We start from the raw sequence: 21,544 nt of genomic DNA on the forward strand, positions 1-21,544 counted from the left end.
GGTTTCGTGAAAATCATGGAAATGGCTGTGGTGAAGACACAGAGTGGAGGCAGGGACACACAGATTGACTGAAGGCCTTGTGTATTTCAGCAAGACAATGCTAGACTACATGTAGAGCATACTTTTGTAGTAGAAGACTGCTGAACTGGCCTTCCAGCAATAATCAAAAAATACAACAAAGTCGAGCAGGCAGAATCTTGTTCAACAGCCTTGGCTTAAGTGGTTAAAAGGTTTGCAGTGACTAAGTGATGGAGGGGGAGGATGCATTTGTTAGTTATCTCACATGATCCTGTAAGTATGATGCCAGTAAGAAGAAATAGTATAAAGAGAAATAGTATAAAGAGGGCCCACATAGCAGAGAACAATGCCAGGAAGCCGTACTCTGTGCTGCGATTTGCCGAGTGTAGAGCAAGGTGGGAGCCCTGGGCCACCCCAGCCTCACTGAGGAAGGAGGCTCTTTAATCTAGAGAAGCACACATCCTCATCATCACAACATTTTAACACTCTTAAAAGCAAGCTTGGCTTCATCTCTGTGGTTATGCATCAGGTGATTTAATGACTGAAGTACTGGGACAAAAGAAAGTTAAGATTGGTCTTGAGGGATGGTGGAGGACAGTGCACGTGATGAGTGAGCCCGGATAAGCCATGGCCTCACAGTTGGGGCTAAACCAAGGTCAGCAATATATGGGGAGAATGCAGGAACGTTTGTTTTGGCCACGATTCACACTGATTAATGGGATCTGTTCTCTGGACTCAACGTTCCTACTGTCTCTGGGGGCGGTCAGCACTTTGTTGCTTACTGACCCTTCAACTGCTCCCTCTTTCTGTGCCCATCCTGTTGACTGGGCCCCCCTTCGGTTTTCTGGTGAAACAAGGAGGAACCAGTCAGCAGATTTGATCTCTGCTGATGAAACAGGAAGGAACCAGTCAGCAGAAACACATCTTTTGGAAACAGTGAGACAAAAAGCAGCCCCTGACCTTCATCACATTATCTAAGAACAGCTCTAATGTCAACACCTATGCTTTATCTGATTATTCTGACCTGCAAAATACTAACAAACTACCTCCAGGGTAACCATTTACTCGCACTGCTTGCAACTCTAATCCAAGACATTTTCACTTGCAGATTTATCACTTTAAATCTGCAAACGTTTGACTGTATAGCCCATATGCAACCTCATTTTTCTTAGGATGGTTACTGACTGAGTATTGTAAGATTAACAGGTGTCCAAACACAACCAATCACCTCAGCTGATGGGGCTTTTTCAGTGTTTTTCCCATTATTTTAAGCTCCAAATAACTGTGCTTCAGCTTTAGTGAGCGAAATACTAGAATTTTATACACTTCTGGTTTCAACTGCCTACATGGTAGTTACCAAAACACCAACAATGAGCCTGAAAAATGGGCTTTATGTATATCTCTCTCGCTCTGGATAACATCGTGGTAACATTATACACCTTTGGAACATCTTGAAGAGGATGTGGGACCTATGGAATCTTCAATATCCAACATCCAAACAATTAGTGGCCCAGCGTTCCAACATTCTGAAAAAAAAAAAAAAAAAAACTGCTATCACAACTGAAGATTGATGATATATACAACACACATGCTACAGCAAAAGTGAGCCAAGACATCAAAGTTTGACACAAGGAGCGTTGAGTGTGACCTGAAAGATCAGGTCACACTTGGTACCTGGACCCTCCGTAGCCAGGTACCAAGACTACCCTCTGAAGGTCTACTAGATGATGTGAATGCAGCGTTACGGACAATCTCTACAGAGACCATCATGGGAACTAACCAGCTGATCTACACCATGGTAGCAGTGGTCACGGAGATGCTTGGCTACAAGATGAACAGCCAGCAGTTCCCTCCATGGAGAAGGAGCCAGGATCACGGTAGCACGGAGGGAAGTCAGCCAATTATCAGAGCTGCAGAAAGATGCAATGAAGAAAGGGGTGCTAAGAAATACAGCAAGCTGCCCATACCTAAGGCCTTGGAAACTGCCAAGCAAGGTATCACAGCTCATCTTGTACCCGGAAGGTTGCCGGTTCAATCCCCAGCTCTGTCTGTCTTGGTCGTTGTGTCCTTCACCTACCGCCTACTGGTGATGACCAAAGGGGCCGACGGTGCGATATGGCAGCCCCGCCTCTGTCAGTCTGCCCCAAGGCAGCTGTGGCTACAACTGTAGCTTGCCTCCACCAGTGTGTGAATGTGAGAGTGAATGAATAGTGGCATTAAAGGTCTCGAAAAGCGCTATATAAATGCAAACCATTACTATACTGGCCAGCCACTTAAAGAATTAGAGATAAAAGGCAGGAGAATAAAACCAGCTGTACTCACTCCATCTCAAGCACTGATGTTAAGATTTTTACTGGGAGTAAAGAGGGCGGGCAAGATTAGAAGGCCAGCTCAGGTTGAGCGGCTTGGAGACAAAGTTAGGAGCCAAGCTGAAGATAATTTGGACATATGTAGGAGGGATAGTGGATACACTGGTCAAAGGATGTTGACGATGGAGCTGCCAGGCAGGAGGAAAAGACGAAGCCCACAGAGAAGATTCATGGATGTAGTGAAGGAGGGTATGCAGAGTGTTGGTGTGACTGAAGAGGATTCTAGAGAGGGGGGCAGATGATCTGCTGTGGCAACTCCTAAAAGGAGCAGCTGAAACCGTAGAACCTCAAATCTCCCCCCCCCCTCATTTTATCAATTTTTTTTTACATTTAGAAGTTGAGATAGTGAGCATACAGCTCTCCCCTCACCCACCAACCCCCCCACACACACACACACCAACACGCACGCACACAGAGTTACACAATTACACAAGAATGATGAGTCGAACACTTTCCAGAAATTCTTGGTAAAATATATTTTGGTCCAAAAGCTGATTTGTAAAAATACATGTGCAATCATGGAGTAGATGAGGCATCATACAGAGAGTATCACTGCCCTGTCACTGTTCAGGAATGCTGTTTAATATCCCACTGCTGTAAGGCTGAGCGACTGAAATGTAGTGTTTATATCCAGAATGTTTCACACGGTACTCTGGTCATCACTAAATCTCAAATACCATTACATTACACACATGATACTTCATAATCCTAATGCTACTGTGACTCATATCGGTCATTTTAACACACAAAATACTACACCAGGAGTCAGAATCATGACGGATGGGCTCATTCTCAGAAGCTGTTTTCATATTTATTTTACAACAACAACAACATCAAAAACACATGATTTTTTTAAAAGGCAGAAATGATCCTTAAATATTTGCACCTTCATAAATCACCTTCAAACTACCGAATATCCTAACAGGCTAAGAGATGTGTGCAGGCCAAATCGTCCCATATGCTTTCTATTTTCTTCTTTCTGGTCGTTTAACTGTGACAACGTTGCTCTACACATTTTAATGATGAGAATAATGGAGGCTTTGGTGGAAATCAGCATTTGATCTGCTCAAACTGCGTTTCATTTACCTGCTCAGCAGCAAAACACTCATTCAAAGTGCAAATCCTGCTTTTATAAAGCTTTGATCCCACACATTTGGCACTGGAAATCAAATGGCATCCATATATCCATAAATAATAATATTCTTCAAGTGCAGAACCTAGTGTACTACTGCATTTAATACCAATCTTCATTAAGCTCACAGGGTGTAGGGAATATGTTTTGTTGCCGAGAGAACATCTGCCTACTGGCACCTCTAAACCTCATCAATGACAAAAACTGTCTAAGAAAATGAAGTTGTGGTTTTATCATGTATTTAAAAATCTATTTAAAAAAAGAGATATACATCTTTTGTAGATTTTTTTTAACTAGGTTATTATTTTACTGAGCCATTTAAGATCAGATGGGGTGTATGCAGTCTGTGAGTTGACTGACATGAAAGCATCACTGCAAGTCAAAACTAAACTCTTCTGACTGATTTCTGTCTTTTCATGTGATGAAGTATTTCTCCTGATAGCAGCGCCTCCTTCCACAGAGCACAAGGGTTCGCTGAATTCTCTCGTGAGAATGATGCAAATCTTATGCTACGGCCTTCACAGTCACCAGATTTGAGCCCAGTTCAATAAACCAAGATTTGGGACAATTTTGAATAGCATTTTTGCTTGAAATAAACCTCATTGACATTTTTGGGGGGGGTATCTGTAAAGCAGACTTGATGTGGTGCCTCAAGTCTGCCTCAATCTGAGTCGTTACACTCAGATACTGATGGATCGTTCACACAGAAACCTCTCATCTCCAAATGTATCGTCAATCAGCAGTTATCGTCCAACCCAGAGATGTTAACCACAAGGTTACCTCTGTGGTGCTTTAGAGGTGCATATAAGCAGATTTTTGTTACTTTTGGAAAGAGCTATGAAACCCATTCCCCTCTACTTCCTTTATTCTATTTAAGCCAACATCTCCTATTTATTTAACACATGAAATTAGTGTTCTCATCTAATCCTCTGCAAAAGCAAAAGTTTAATCAATCTAAGTTAAGTTCACAGCTGGAAAACCAAAGTAAAGCAGAGGAAAGAGACATAATATCTGAACTTACACAGATGCAGTTTAACACTTTCAACACTGATCAACAGCAGGTACCCTATTGCTCCAGAGTTAATTCATTAAGTGTTAACATCTACAGAAATACATCTTAAAAATAAATATATGCATCAGAAGTAGTATATTATATTGCTACAACTTAAGTCTTGCCTCAGATCATCAACTCTAAAGAATGACCTGTGTGTGTGCATACTACTTTTAGTCTATAGTAGAAGACTTTTAGCTCTCAATTGGATCGACCTGTGGCAGTGTTACGCAAATATGTTTGAGATGAAATCACGAAACCTTTTGGCGTATTGCTCGGGGTGGACTGTGGAGATTTCAGCACCAGCCTGGAACACAGAGAGAGGGGGGGGGGGGGAACAAATAAATACATAACATTGTCAGTAAGTAAGTAAAGTAACATTTTATTTATATAGCACCTTTCAAGATAAAAATCACAAAATGCTTCACCGAAGCAGAAAATGGACCCTGAACTTAACAGGGAGACACTGCAGTTGGATCAGCAGGGGAGTGGCATGCGAGTATTTGGGATACTTTGTCAAAAGCCTAGCAGCAGCATTCTGAACACCCTGCAGTCGTTTCAGGGAGGCATTATAAGCAAGTAAACAAGGAATTACAATAATCTAAGCGACCAGCTTCATCTGTAAATTTCTCGACCTCCGTACGGGTACAGCAGAGTGTTTCGAGCGGCTGACAGCAGCCCTCCACCTCTCTTGTGCTACTCACCCCGTGTTTGACAGTTTTTGCTGCATGAGCGGCTTTCTTCTTGGTGTCATACTGCGTGAGCACGTCAATCAGGCCCATGAAGTAGACCTCCCTCTGAGGGGCTCCTGAGATTAAAAGGCAGAGAACAATCTGGGTTATTTTACCAGGCTTGTGGTGACAGCGGTAGTCACAGGTCTCATTTAAAAAGCATCAAACCAAAAGCTCCCTGTTCAGATATTAAAATTAGAACCACTACAGCTATATTATTACATTACAGTCATTTGTAAAAGGCTTTTCTTCTTTTTTTACACTGAATAAAAGAAAATCAACCAAATCTGAAACACCAGGCTCAACTTCCAAAAAGATTTCTTCAGGATCTAAAGTTGTCAGGGTGATATCTCCAGGCTGTTACACAGAACATGTTTCTCCTTTTCACAGCAATAAACAACAATTACAAGGATTAGAATATGACTTTCTTCAAAAATTATTCTCAAACAACAGACAACCTGCCTGGTTGGAGAAAACGGGTAAAAAGGAGACATTTCATATGCCACCTTCTGACATCTTGATATGACCTTTGGTAGTTTTCTCCAGACAGGAATAAGACAGGTAAAAAAAGTCACCGTCCTCTGTGTCATAGCCTTTAAACTGGTGCAGTAGTATTTGAACCATGACACATCCCATAATACTCACGCTCAAAGTTCGCCACACAACAAATCGCAGAATACAAAAACAAGTTAAGGTGCAAGTTTTAAACAGATGTTTATTTTAATCCCTAAATATTACACGACCGTCTCCTGCTCTGGCTCAAAAATGCTGGGAGAAATAAACCAGCTTGAGTGCTAAACCCACCCCCATGTACTTTGGAGCCTGGAGCTCATAAACTATTTATAGCACGACAGCATAATTTTGCATGGCAGAGACAATCGGCTGATTGTGAGGCACTGATTGATTCATCACACAATGACTCAAAACATGTAGAAACAAACGGTTGGTGTTGGTTTAAAAAATAAAATGAAGACAGAAAACAGTCACTGGTACTGGTTTGATCAATGCAGTCAGCTAACTTTCAGGTTTAAGCATCCCCTCCCCACCAGTATTCACCTGGGCAGCTCCTAACTGCATACACGTCCACGTAGGGGTCGAACTCCCCGGGCCCCAGAGGCTTGACGGAGGACATGTAACCAGCGATTCCCTCCGGAGAGTTGCCATAAGAGCCCACCGTAGGACCCGGTGCAAGGCCGTTTTCTGCCTCCGGATCTTCCTCTTTGACCTCTTCCTCACACTCCTCCTCCTCCCGTTCAGCTCGGCCGATGTCGTGGATGCCGAGCAGCAGGCTGTAGTCCATGATCTTCAGCCTCACTAGAAACTGAGCGAGGAGAGGACAGTGTTTTCTAAAAGGCTTTTATAACCAAGCTTAAAAAGAATACCTACTTCGATTTTCAAACTCTTAAAACACGATAGATCTGCAATTTCCTCATAAAACTGAAACTTCTCCTCCTTCACTAGTAATTTAAGTAAATACATTTAATATTTCCTAAACAGCAACAGAGGAGCAACCTCAGCAGGCTGATACTGCCACTGTGTGGCAGAGGAGAGAAACAACAACAACAACAACAAAACCGCTCACCCACCTCGACATCTCTGTTTAGCTTCTCCATGAACTTTTCCTTCTCCTCCTCAGTCACATAAACCTTCTGCATGTTGTTCCTGAAGTCCATGTCTTTGAAGGTAGGGAGCTCTTTGACCTTCGGGGTAAATTAATAAATTATACATCTCAGGAGGACTCTTGGCTTTGAGATAAGACAGAAAACAACATAATGATATGAAAAGAGGACAAAGGAAGAGGTTTCTTTTACCCTTTCTTTGTCGCTTGCTTCCCGATCCACCAGAGAGCCCTACAAAGAGAAACTGCTTTTAATATTACCACTGACACATCAAACAGAAAGAGTGAGAGACCATCTTAAAGAGCAAAACACTAAATTAAACGGATAATCATTTTGTTTTTCTAATAAAATCATGAATAAATTTGGACCATTTCCAAAATCTCAACTTGTGGAAACTAGCACGACTTCCTCATTAATTTGTGAATCACTGATGAGAAGCAGTGATTAAAAAAAAAAAAAAGGTCAGACTGCCATGCAGTTCCTCTTCACCTTGAGGTCGTACTTCCTGTGCACCACCAGTCTGTGGCTAAACATGTTCCTCATGACCATCAGGTAGGTCTCCTCGCTGTCCACGGTGACGCGGTACATACCCAGGAACTGTGGCAGCAGCGTGTTCCCGTGACACTTCACTATGTGCTGCAAAGAGGAAATGACTGTGAATTTGCATGACAGGTGGAAAAGGAGGATTAATGTCAACGGCAGAAACAACTTCACAAACACAACGAACAAAAACTGAAGTTAAAGCTTCAAACATTCAAACTCTCTTTTGAAGCAAGAGCGATTAATAACTCTAGTTTCATGTCTGTGCTGGAGAAATTGAGATCAATGTCTCAATTTCAATTCAACTGAAAATTTAAATTGAGGGTCTTTGCAATGCTTCATATCGTCTCTCGTGGAGAAATGAGATTCATCATAAACTTTAAAGCCCTGACACATCATTATGTGTTGTACACTTGGGTCATGCTTGGTCTGCTCCTGTTTCTTACTGATCCATCCTTTGTTGTACCTACGCTGATTTGCATGCAAACATTATTTGCTTCTCTGGTAAACTTCCAACTATTTTCCGGAATATCGTCTTGGTTTGGCTGCCAAAATGTCTCAGGATAAAGTAAACTTACTCTCTGACCTCCCCCCCCGCTGGTAAGTAGCAACTGAATTTTTAAAACATGAGATGGAAACACATAAAAAACAAGCAAAAATATACTTGGGCAGTCATTAATAAGCCTGGCTGGCTCGCAAGCATGCATGGGAAACGCTGAAACTCGAAGTACTTCTTGTTTTCATCTGGTACTCCATCACCAACAAACTAAAGTTAGACAGACCTTTGCACTAAGACCGGTTGAACAACTTATTTCAGCAGCTGTGCATAACGGCAGCTTTCCTAAGAACAATATACCAAATGTGGTTTACAAAGTGTTTACTTAGGCATCGAGTTTCATTCACACATCAGTAGGTAGAGGACACGCCCACTGTAGTAAGATGACAGTGCCCATCATTTTTACTGAATTAACAATTGCTTTGACTTCAGAATGGGCCAAAAATCTAGCATCGATAACTCAAAAGATTATCAACAAACCCAAATGTTAACTTCACAAGTGATGGAGGCCAATTACTGAGTGTATCAGGGTCAGACTTTTAGCTGTGCTCAGCACTCGCTATAGCAGTCAGTTAAAATAGATGCTTCCCTGAGACTGGCCTCATTCAGTGTCCCATCAGACCAATAGATGCTCACAGTGTTAAAAAGACATCTCTCTTTGTGTCCTAACACCATTTTCTGACCACGAGGCTGTCAGAGGATCTGCAGCTTGCATACATGTGGATGCTTTTCTGTTCAGCTCAGCTATCTGCATGACTTTTATACATAACTCGATAAATGTTGTGTCAAATTCAAGTTCAAATTGAAGCCTTGACTACATGAAGCCTTCATATTTTACACTCACTTGATTCACTGTGGCACACAAGCATTTCAAAATTATGGCTAAGTCAGTAAACCGCTCCCATCTGTGTTAAGAAAAACTTGTAATGTGTACAAATGAAAACAGTTTGGAGGCACACCAAGTAAACATGCACCATAAGCAGTGGGATATAAAACATCTCAATGTGGTGGTGCCTCACCCAACCAGCCCCACCCTGGAGTGTATCTAGAGAACATTCTTAGATAACTGCATGAACAGGCGGGTGTACAGTGCTCATTGAGTCTACAGTGTGGGAGGTTAAAGTTTTGAAGGTGTTGTTAAAATTACTACACACACAGAAGCTGTGCTGTTAAGATTTACATGCAAAGTGATCACAGGCATCACCTTTGCTTTCTCCATCACCAACCGAAGCCAGTGACACATGTTCAGCCAACTGTTCATTATCACAACATTATCTAGCAACAAAGCTGGTGAAATGACGTGATGATCAGATGCGCACGCTTAAACTATCTTTTTCCCACGCTGTAAATAAACCAATACATGAAACCCCAAACCAAAATGCAAATACCTACCCAACAAACAAATATCATGAGTTTCCAGATTACTTCAAATAAAATGTTAATCTGCATTTCCAAGACTATCTGGTCAACAGATTGACTATAAACAGGCGCCAGGAAACATTTGGAAGCAAGAAAGTTGCCCATTCTCTGGATGCACATCACTGTTGTGCTGATGCTCTTTTTTACAGTTTGTTTTGCACTCTTTTGTTACTACTGGCTGACGAAGACACAGGACTACACTACTATGTGTGCGAGCAAATATAATGTAATTTTATTGCAATGCATTTAAAAATGTTGCTATAAAAATCCTTCTATTTTTGACCGTTTAGCCAATGAAGCCCATCGCATTTGTCGTAGAGCGAGAGGCGAGGTACACTCTAGACAGCTCACCAGTCTATCACAGCATCAACAGACCAGATCCTCAAGACAAAATCCCTACACCTGCCAAAAAACCTCACCCAAAATATTGTCAAAATTAATTTGAGTAATGCTAAAGTAAAGTCAAAGCTCTCATGCCCGGTCCAAGCGAACAAATGTTCTGCAGGCTAAAAATGTAGCACAGAAGTTAAATATCCTCCAGAAAACTCACAATAAACAAACTGATCTACAAAACAAACTAAAATGCAGAACGCACAAACAATGAGTTCATTCAGTGCTGAATGAAGTAAACGTCCTGAAACAGAGCTGCCATTTTCCTCATCTCCCTCGCACTTTTATGTAGGCTGCACAACCACAGGCTACACATTCCACCGAGAGCCCAAAGCAGCCAAAGGTTTGCTCAGTGGACTGTTTAGCCTGAAGTGAGATCTAGTTTTGAATCATCTACATGACTCAGCTCCACCAGGCCGAACGGCAAATGGCAAATAAAACCTGACGTAAACAAACAAAACAGGAAAGAAAGCATGTCACCGCTCTGATCTCCCCTTCAAATGTACTCTGATATTTACATGAACACAGATGTGGCGATATGAACATTTGAATATCTTTAATAAACCAACAATATAGCGTGTTTGTTCAGCCCTGTGCGCAAAGGTGTCCTGTGACTGTAACAGAAAAACAAACAAACAAAAAAAAAAACAACCTTGGCTAACCTTGATGATGAGAAATGCTTTGGTCTGCAGAAGGATATCGTCTTCCAGTTGGGCTTTCCGCCCACAGGAAGGTTAACGGCCTGGCTGAGTGTCTGAGAAACACCTTAAACCAAATCCAGGATCTCCATCAAGGATGATTCAAGACAATAAGAAATTATTTTCTTACTCACAGCACCAGCCTGCTGCCAAATCTATAAATAGTTGTTTTCATAATCTGCACGAAATGCTTACTTCCAGACCTCCAGGACAAATGCTTTTGTTTTTTTCAGCTGCAAAGGTCCAAATGAAGGAGACAGAAAATACGTGAAGTAGGACACGCGCAGCAGCAGACACACAGCTCAGGAAAGCAGACAGGAGGTGAGATGGACAGACAGACTCCGGGCTGACTGAATGAGCAGCAGGCAGAAAGGACTCAAGATGCTCATGGGGAGGTTTATTTATAGTTGCACTGCAGGATGAAAAAGAAACAACTGGGACAGTCTCCAACTTGCATGTCACCCTTTTATTAATGTCACTCTTCCTGCAGCTTCTCAGCAGATTACTGTTGAAGGAAACGTGATCTTTCAGTAAAGATGTGAGGTTAAAAGTCTCTTGATGTGCCCCTCACCCTATGACACTAGAAAAAGGTTGAAGTCTGACCCTAAACTGGATAATTGAAAGAAAATGGATGGATGGGAAAAAAGATAATATGAAGCAAGTCAGCCTTCGAATTGGTCTAACTTTGTTTTGACATGAATTTGCATAAACTTAACTAAAATTAGTGTTCGCTCAGCTGTCTTCTTATTATTAAAATCCAATACCTGTTCTATCAACGTTCAGAAAGGGCTTCTTCCTGTTTCTTCCTTTCACAATAAAAGGCCCTGACATCTACATTGTCTGCTTGACTCACAAACTAAGTGCTCAGCCAGACTGAAAAACAGGAAGTTAGTGTAGAGCTATACAAGCATATTAATAAATACGGGAAGCCAGACAGAAAAGAGGAACTTGTACCATATAAGGAGTTGTTGAAACTGTGTGACATGTAAAGTACCAAAATAACACCTATATGAGACACATTTTATGATTCTAATGTTAGAGATCCTGCAACTGGCGTTGGGCTGTGCAGGGCTCTCTCTTCCGGAAGATGATTGAATAAAGAATTATAAATGTTTTGACCACTATGAGTCGGGTTTTCTCTGTTCTATCATGGGGATCAAAGAATCGGGTTTTAATAACATATATATATATAATTTTTTGTTTGTTTGTTTTTGCTAAGAATGTGTGTCACCAGTTAAATATTAACTGACATTTACAATATCAAATAAACTCTGTTCCTCAGAAAAGAATGTTTATGAATTCAATTTTGTGATCCACAAACAGGATGGGTTTGAAAAAGATTTAAAAAACAAAAAAACAAAAAACAAATCTTAAGCATTAGTTGCATAAAATAACTATATTCTCCACCTGAATGAAAAAAAGCACAAACACTGTCAGCTTAAAAACTCTCAGCTTTCACACAGAGATATCATTCGGCTCTCTCACTATCATGTCATAATCTTGTTTAACTCACCATTTTAATGTTCTTATTTTTTAATGAGAACAAGGCTTATTTAACAGCGCTGTGTTTTCAAAACTAGCTTGATCACAAAAACCAGCCCTCATAGGAGAGTCTGGACTTCTCTGAAGTAAAGGAGATGCAAAATTAACAGGCAAATGGCTGCGTGGGGATAGTACTGGCTGCTGCACGATGAGGAAGACGCAAACAAGAACAACTGAATTCATATCCTCATTTTTTTCAGAGTCAAATCAAAGGTTTATATACTTTTAAATACTTACTAGAGTATTTAAAAGTAGAATGGGAGCGAGAGCATTCAGTTTTCGGGCCCCTCTTCTATGGAACCAGATTCCAGTTTGGATTCGGGAGACAGACACTATCTCTACTTTTAAGATTAGGCTTCAAACTTTCCTTTTTGCTAAAGCATATAGTTAGGGCTGGACCAGGTGACCCTGAATCCCCCCTTAGTTAGGCTGCCAGGGGATTCCCATAATGCATTGAGTTTTTCCTTTTCAGTCACCTTTCTCACTCACTATGTGTTAATAGATCTCTCTGCATTGAATCATATCTGCTATTAACCTCTGGCTCTCTTCCACAGCATGTTTTTTGTATCCCTTTTATCCCCTCCCTGAGCCTGGTTCTGTCGGAGGTTTCTTCCTGTTAAAAGGGAGTTTTTCCTTCCCACTGTCGCCAAAGTGCTTGCTCATAGGGGGTCATATGATTGTTGGGTTTTTCTCTGTATCTATTATTGTACGATCTACTGTACAATATTAAACGCCTTGAGGCGACTGTTGTGATTTGACGCTATATAAATAAAATTGAATTGAATTGAATTGAATTCAGGTATTTACACTTTCTAACAACCACGCTTGTTTCCGAGAGGCACATGTCGGCCGTAGCTCAATCTAATGAGAATATGATTTAGAGGCTAATCGGCCGTCTCCTGTCATGGCAGATCAAACCATACAACTAGAGTCACTTATTGATCAGTGACTCTCCCTAGTAATGCTACTTTTCTGCAACAAATTACTCTAACCATGCAACATCATATTAGTCACTGACTTGAGTGTGTGGATAGTGTTATCTCTGATACACCACAGGTATACATTGACTAATCTGCTCATCAGCATTTATAGAGCTGTACGTCACTGACCTTCAGAGTGTATTTTTATTGAAACCATTTAACCAAAACCATAAAACTTGCAACAGACATTGCCATTGTTGTCTTGTTGATATTAGCTGTAGTCAATAGGAATGTAGGACTTCAGGCAAAACCACTTTGATTTCCACTGAACTCTTCACCAACTCTTCAAAGATCGCATCTCATCTCAAATACCTGAAATAGCTGCGCAGAGTTGTCACAGACCTGTGTTGTGTTAACTTTACCTGGCTGGACCTCATTTTCATTTTTGTTTTGAAGGAACTCTACACAGGCTTTCTGACAGACACCTGCAGCCATCTTTGGCTCTGCATGTGTTGATACAGGAGGATCTAATCTCACAGCACCACACAGGCTTTTGTCTGTTTTTCGTACGCGTGTGTGTCTTAAGAAAGACAAAAATAGTCCCATAAACCACTTGGGTTTTGGTTTTTGGAATTTCGTTTATTGTTAAACTTAGAAACTAACTGCTAGTAAATCTGTTTCTCATTGTTACCTAGATGGTATGTTAACACCTGTAACTAATCACTCGATCGTAGTTGAAGGAATTTACACCCATTTAACTGCCAGTGTTGTGCAAGTATTTATCTAAATATGATCTGAAGAGGCATTTGGACCGGAAATGGCTAAGTGCGTCAGACTTGACTAGAACTCGCGCAATGTAACGTGTAGTTACATTTCAGACAGGCTTTAGCTACTTCAGTTAATGACACTGGGGCGATCGTGGCTCAGGAGTTGGGAGTTCGCCTTGTAATCAGAAGGTCATTGTGTCCTTGGGCGAGACACTGTGAATGTGTGTGTGAATGGGTGGATGACTGAATGTGTAAAGCGCTTTGGGGTCCTTGGGGACTAGTAAAGCGCTATACAAATACCATTTACTGGTTCCACACAACAAGGCAGAGACCCTTTAAAAGTAACCATCAAACAACAAACAAACAAGCCACATGCCACAAACAAATGTGGCGTGTAAACTTATTAACAATAAATAAACTTTTTATCCTGCATATACAATTTTTGTCACCCAAGGCTTAGTTTACCAGACATGCCATAAGCCTAGCCCTAGAATAAAAGCAACTGCAATGTTCAAACCTTTCTTTTAGTGTTAGTCTTAGGTTTAATCCAAGTCTGGGAAACTAGCTGGGAGGATTTAAATACAGTTTTGTTAATAACAGGAAAAGCCAAAGCCTTCTGTAAGGTGAGCCAACACAGACTCTTAAGCCTCAACTATATGCAGACCAGTGCTTCCATGAAATTTAATCTCAAGCCAGGAAAACAAGGTAAATAATCTTTAAAAAAAAAAGTTTTAAATGTCATAAAATACTATAAATAATTACACTTGGAAGAGAAAGAACTAAGAAAATAAAGCCATGGGATTTAAAAATGACGTGTGCTGATCAGAGTTGTAATTAAAGGTTTGGGCAGGCCAGAAAAGCTTTCTACACGTCTAAATGGCCTGCAGACATCACTAGTTTGGCTGACCTGACACACACACACACACACACACACACACACACACACACACACACACACACACACACACACACACACACACACACACACACACACACACACACACACACACACACACACACACACACACACACACAGCTATAACCATACCTGGTGATACTCTGACAGGATGTTGTGCATGTCTGCCACATCCTCGCTGGAGATCTGCTTAACCACCAGCGTCCGGTCATAAGAGTTAAGGAGCAGGCCTTCTCCCTGATCATCAACGCTGAAAGGTGGGCTGCGAGTCAGTGACACCTGGAAACGTCACACGGGTTAGCACAGGCACTCATCTTTAGTAAAGTACTAAAGACAAGAAGTAATTTCAGTCATTTTTTATGAAAACAAGCTACGATCATCCCTTATGGTGCATTCGCCCCAAACATGCAGTACCACCAATGAAAGCTCCGCCTCTCAAATGGCTTCAGTACAGCCATCCTCCATTTCTGATTGTCGGTGGTGCCAGGAGATTTACAACTAATACTTGCTGTCTTTGTGTAGCCCAAAGCAAATTCAGGTCAATTCTCTTCGCTGCGCAGACTGTTTGTACTCGAGCCAGGCAAAAACTTCATATTTGTTTTGAATGCGCCATTCAACAGTATCATCAGTGATCACCAGCCAACGACTCAACTTTACACACCTGATAGTCCAGATCCTCAATACCAAACCGTTCCCTTAGATTTCGAAAGACCTGAGGGCAGTATTCTTTGAACTTGAAATGTCCTGGGAGGTTTTCCCTGTGAGAGGAAGCAGTTAGGAAACTTAACTCATTCCAAGACAAACATGGCTTATTTCTCACTAAATTTCAGCTCCAAAACATTTGTCCAGCTCTACAGTCCAACACAAACATCCAGTCTTATCACTGATTTATACCCCGATGGTTTTTTTTGTAGTTTCTCAAACGCTTCAAGGGGTCAGCAAGTTACATTTTCACTTGACTAGTTATAAATTTCAATCTGTTCCATGTGAAAATGTGCTCATTTCTGAGTCTTACTTGTTGAAGAGGTGGTTGTTGACTTTGATCTTAGTGTTGGCTTTGAAGTCATCGGGCAGCAGCATGACGGGAACAGGCACCTGGTTGAGATCATTAATCTGCAGAAAAAAAAGAGGCAATCATTAAACAGAATTCAGTGTCTGAAATAAACCCACAACTGACAAATATCATTTTGTTTTTACAAGCAATGAAAGACAACTGATCTTAATGTTACAATGGGCTTCACAGAAAGATTAAAAATGCATTAACCATTCAAAAGAAAATGATTAAAAATACTTGAAAATGACAAGAAACAAGCCAAATGAAGAGAAAACAAGTCAGGCAATAAGAAGAGATTTTTAGAAGAGATTTAGAAAACAAACATTTGTAACTCTCAAGCTGTAAGACAGCACTGTGGGGACTTGTCAGTTTTCTGATGTTGCACAACTAAAGCGGCTCATTAATCATTTTAAGAGAATCCAAAATGAGGCCATCAAATGTCTTTCATGTAAGAAGAGAAAAAGCACCAGATTGCTGATATCTTGGATTAAAGCAGCATCAAATGTTTAGTTTAAAATTACTTCATTACTTTTCAAAAATTTCTTTCAATCTGACACTTTTTAAAAAATATTATTTGTAGTTAAGAATGAGCTACTTTTATAAATGAAGTATAGAGTGGAGCAATCCTCTTGTTACTCAAAACCACAGGCAAACTTTGGGGCACAAAGTCTGCATGGATCTCAGCTAATTTGCTCTGTGACCTCAGCAAACACCTTCTTCATGACTTTATGGGCTCATTCACTAGTTTCAGGTCCTACTGAATAAAACATGGAGTGCGGTTTATAAATTAACGCATCCACCAATAGCTCCAAGAAGAAAATGCTCAGCAGCCCATCACGTTCATTGAACAGTAGGACAAGAATAAAAAGAAGAATAAGACATTTGAGCTGTAACGTGTTTCCAATATTTTAGTTGAAATTTAAAGGCTGTTATTGTTAAGATGTGGTCATTATTTGACAGCTGTGTCAGAGTTTCTGCATGATTCAGCACGTTTAACCTTCAAGTGGAGTTTTTTAGAACGTAACAATGCTTTCTACCAGGAATCTGTTCATTTACACAGTTCTATTTTTTTTTTTTTGTTTCTTTACAGGAACTGACCGATCAGTGTGGCAATACTGAAGGAAACCTGTGAGGTCATGTGCACCCCACCCACAAAGATGCACCTTTTGTATTTGTAAGCATTTTGAGATATGCACAAAAGATTTACAGACTGAGCCACATGCAGACTTTAAGTGAGGATCTTCACCCTATACAAGTCATCATACAGCGATGCTGGGATAGCGTGGAAGGAGAGACAGTGATCTCAGAGAGAGATTACTTTATTTTAGTAGTCAGCTGCTCAAACTTCCAGTTTTCATCTCATCAGTTCCCTATCCTTTATTTCTAGCGCCCCACCCAAACACAACAGACTAGAACCACCCTGATCTCCCCTGCTTGACACATTTAAAGGGGGAATTCAAACAGATCTTGAAATATGAACATTTTAATTTTAGGCTGTCAAAACACAGATGGTTTCTGTGGTCTTATAGCCCCGTATGTGCCAAGTTTGAATGTTCTTGTATTAATGTATACTTGTCTTTTATGTTTGTTTATGCCATTCATTCATCTGTTATGTAGAAATTGTGACAGGTGTTGTGACCCCTTCAAATAATATATACATCTGAAAGTTCATGAATATTAAACTACACCGGGAATTCTTTAGCCAGGATTTTATGTGAATGATTTTCACTCGTGAGAAACTTCAGCAGGACAGAATCACATTTACCTGCTTTGTAAATAAACTGTACGACTATAAAGACCTTTCAGCCCCGTGTGCCGCAAAACAAGTTCCCACCGTTTGTGCAGCTCTGTAAACATCCGTGTTCTTCTCCAGGTGAACGTGTACTGTCACTCAACCAGACGGATTTCGATCTAACACCCTCACCTGTCCGGGGATGTTACCTGTACTCTGGCTAGCTTTCATGCTAACACTGAGTTAGCACCAACATTAGCATTTAGTGATACGTTAGCTAACACCGACTCACCGAGTGATTAACGCCCCACATGAAGACGCTCAGCACGGGGTCGCTAGCCCGGAACACCTTCACCTTCTGCTGCACGAAGTGCTTCTTCTTCGTCTTCGTTTTGGGCGCCAGGATCACCATAGGACTGGAGGTAGCCCCCGTGTTACCGAGGGCAGCCATAGCCGCAGACCGTCTCCCCCTTGTGCCCTGCTCCGACTGGCGCTGGTGCGGGCGGTGACGCCTCTTCCTGACGGCTGCCGTCACCCGTAGCTCTCAAGCTAAAGCGGCTAACCTTCCTCGCGCTGTTCTGTCCAGGCTCGCAACAACTAAAGGTCACCAGACCCGCTCAGCTGGTGTCAGACTGACGCTGTTTCCCCAGAGCACCGCTTAACGTTTAAACCGAGGAGATGAATCATTACTAACTTCACCCAAGCGTGACTTCACAGGTCCATGTAATCACTGACAGACAGTCCACCACCGCCCCCTCGAGCCCACCTGTGTTATTATAGACCACGTGGTCAGTGTACGATTAATTTCTCCGTCAGTTGGATACGGTTTCTTAAAAACTGGATCATTTCAAATGTTAATTCATCTCTGTCATAGATCTGAAAATGAGAGTAAATATTATCTTAATACTGATATATAGTAATGTGCAAAAGTCTTGAAACAGCCTTCATTTCTTTATATTTTGCTTCTAGGCAGCCAAACTTTAGAATAAAGTTTTTTCAAGTGGTTTTGAGCAACAGTTCTCCAGTTTTTCAGTCATTTTCAGAAATCTGAAAAAAAATAAGACATCCCCACTTTTTCTCTCCTAGTGGCTCTAATCCTCTTCTGTGCTAAAGAGCAATTATCCAAAAACTTGGCATATTTCAGCTAGGTGTGCAGTGTTTCCTTAAAAAAAATTAAGGAAAATTGAGAAAAATGTATAGGTGGAGAACAAAAGAATAAGTTGAAGATGTAATAATAATAATTTTGACAAATAACAAAAAATATTGTGTGTGTGTGTGTGTGTGTGTGTGTGTGTGTGTGTGTGTGTGTGTGTGTGTGTGTGTGTGTGTGTGTGTGTGTGTGTGTGTGAATATGAATATGGCACAATAAAGATTAGTATTATAATATAATACAGCTGTTTTAATGCAATAAAGTAGTGTTGCTATTTTTAATGTCTTTAGCTATTTAATAAAAAATAGAGTAAAATAAAAATGACTTTGTAATTACAGTTAACAGACATAAAAAATAAAACAAGCACAGTAAATATATGATGGCTTTTAATTGGTTGATAAGGGTGTAAATGTGCAAATTGTAGTAGACAGAGTTGTGGGTGATTGCCATAAAAACACACAGAATAACATACAGATTTTTTTCTGTCATGATTTTTCTTCTTCTCCAGGTTCTGCTGCATAAAGCAGATTCCTCAAAACCAGCTGAAATTCTATTTATTCCACCATTGTGGTGCCAGTGCTGATGCAGAATCAGTTCTTGTGTTGATATCTTCGGAGAACTGGCCCACATTTTGACAGGTTTGAGAACGAATCATTATGTATTGTGGCTGAAAGAAGTTAGTGTAATTTATCACTTGTTTTATAAATGTTGTTTGGACATTTCAAGGGGGTTTATCCAAGCGTAATACAATTTTCAGCTCTTAATTTCTGTGGAAATTTAGAAATGGACAGACTCCATGGATTGTTTCTGATTATCATTAGAGAATTTCTTTCAGTAGCCTGTCCCATTTGAACCTACTGATGTCATTGGTTCAACTGGTTTTGTGATACCTTACTAACACTGGCATTTTTCAGCATAAATATGTGCTCTTTTCGCCAAACTATGTGGATCCCAATCTGACTGAGCATCTGTAGAATGCTCTGATAAAACAGATCTGATACACTGATTCTCCAGCCGCACAGCCAACAGAACCTAACGGTTTTACCTCCAGCATCCCATCCTCAGAGGTCCTGTGTCCAAGCCCTGAGGGACTGGAGATGTTTTGAAAGCATAAGATGGAACCAGTAAGTATTAGGCAGGCATTTGTTACTGTTGTGACGGATCTGTGTATAATGGGGGCCATAGGGGCCCAACAAGAAATTGTATTTATATCATTTGACTTTGGGACTGCTGTGTAAAGATATGTAACTCACTTAAATAAATGCAAAACGTTGCCTTTATACCACTATACAGTAATCTTTATAGTTTCCTTTTTTCATATTTAGATGCGTAACCTCTAGGGGGCAGCAAAACCTCAAAATTCTGTGAGGTTACTTTGTGTGGAGGTCACTAAGAGATCTCACAGAAACAGCTGCCTTGCTTTAGCTTGTCTTTAAAGGGACACTGCAGCCGATTGATATTGTACTTCTACAAAGCCTCTGGACCTGTTGGACCAAATCTGTGCAGAACAGTCTCTTGAAATGTCCTGATGGGATCCCAGACTGCTGGATCCCATTTTGCACTAAACAGCAGAGATGAAAGATCCATATCTTTCAAACTCTGAGCTAGAATATGCAACACAAATGTGTTTTTAAAAAAGCTAAAAACCTGACATAATCCTGTTTGCATTACGAAAATTCACAAATGAAGTGCTTTGCAAGGTGCTTAAGACCAAGCAAGGTATCTGTTATAAAAACACATGAAAATAATTAACAGTTTCCAACAACTTCAACAAAAATTTATCATTTTATCTCATTTAAAACCAGAGAATTGAGTTGACTTTTGATTCAAATATAGAAATAGGACACACATGTGATTTCTGCAAAGGATCATGTTTGCGTCTTCATTTTCTCCAAGACCTTCAATTCATATTATGCATTTATAAAGAGATATGAGATATTCTATGCTGTTACCTTGGAAACAGGCATGTATCTGGTCCCTGAGCGGAGAAGCAGAAGAAAATTATCCTTTATGTGCCTACTAATGGCTTAAAGGCAGCATGACTCTAATGTGCTCTAATGTGTAATTTCTGTTTCGCTGCTGGCAGCTGGTTAGTGTGACTGCAGAGGGGATTCTCAGAAAATGGATATAAGCACAAAGCCTTAAATCCAAGAACTACACAGTACCATGCTTGCATGCAGGTAATGATTCAAAGAAGTCTTACTTGTTCATGATTAGAAAAATGCGAAAGTTCATAATGTTTGCGTAGCAGTGCCCAAAAAAATGAGACTTTAGTGTTTTTCCCTTTATGAGATCAGATTTGATTTGTCACACTTTATTGTTCCCTTTCAGGCCTAAGTGTTTATAGCCATTAAGTACACACTTGATTTAAGCTTCTCGTGTTTTGTTTTGTTCAGAAAAACCTGTTGTGGAAATTGTTTTTTAATTTTCAAGTGGAGCCTTCATCCCTGAGATCAGGACAGAATATGCAGAGTGTTTAACAACAAATAAGCTGCTGGGGCCCATTCAAGGGCCCTTTCTGCAAAGATTCACTGGGAAGTGTAACTCAACATTATATATGAAAGTATTAATTTTATGCCATTACTGTGTATTCAAATTATATCGATAGAAGCACATATAGTTTTATACAGCATAGTCTTTAATGCTTTGAAGATTTACTATGTTTTACTCATAGGCTGTATATAAAAGATGGGAGTCATTTCCAGGTCTGACAGTGAAGCCATATGTCAGCTTCGAAAGATACTTTAGGCCGTGTCGGGTGTTAGAGGAGGATGCAGAAATGTGGAGGTAGACTGAGTTCAATTTCAAGCAAGCCATTTAATGACTGTTGCAAATGAGAGACAGCTGAACTAAATCACAGAAGCAAAACAAAATAAAGCAGGAAGTGTGATAACTAAACTAGGAAAGCAGACACATGAGTGAGCTTTATACTTGGCTCGA

General features: G+C 40.5%; 1 protein-coding gene across 1 annotated transcript; it reads right to left on the reverse strand.

Moving 5' to 3' along the window:
* Nucleotides 1–2,848: 2,848 nt before the first annotated feature.
* On the reverse strand, nucleotides 2,849–18,210 carry pip4k2ca (phosphatidylinositol-5-phosphate 4-kinase, type II, gamma a). Its single transcript, XM_085393730.1, has 10 exons — nucleotides 17,747–18,210; nucleotides 15,684–15,781; nucleotides 15,330–15,426; nucleotides 14,801–14,947; nucleotides 7,410–7,556; nucleotides 7,113–7,151; nucleotides 6,888–7,001; nucleotides 6,358–6,622; nucleotides 5,275–5,378; nucleotides 2,849–4,877 (listed from the first exon to the last, which is right to left on the reverse strand). The coding sequence occupies exons 1-10, from the start codon at nucleotides 17,903–17,905 to the stop codon at nucleotides 4,797–4,799; spliced, it is 1,251 nt and encodes a 416-aa protein (XP_085249856.1). The 5' UTR covers nucleotides 17,906–18,210; the 3' UTR covers nucleotides 2,849–4,796.
* Nucleotides 18,211–21,544: the final 3,334 nt, after the last annotated feature.

The sequence above is a fragment of the Rhamphochromis longiceps genome, linkage group LG20 (genome assembly GCF_057381845.1).
Source record: "Rhamphochromis longiceps isolate RC_006_pf linkage group LG20, R_longiceps_female_GT1.1, whole genome shotgun sequence".
Taxonomy (NCBI): Eukaryota; Metazoa; Chordata; class Actinopteri; order Cichliformes; family Cichlidae; genus Rhamphochromis; species Rhamphochromis longiceps.

Coding starts and splice junctions, on each gene's coding strand:
- pip4k2ca (XM_085393730.1), bottom strand. CDS start 17,905: ATGGCTGCCCTCGGTAACACGGGGGCTACCTCCAGTCCTATGGTGATC. Junction 14,948..15,329: donor TTGAGGATCTGGACTATCAG/GTGTGTAAAGTT, acceptor TGACGTTTCCAG/GTGTCACTGACTCGCAGCCC. Junction 7,002..7,112: donor AAGCAAGCGACAAAGAAAGG/GTAAAAGAAACC, acceptor TTTACCCCGAAG/GTCAAAGAGCTCCCTACCTT.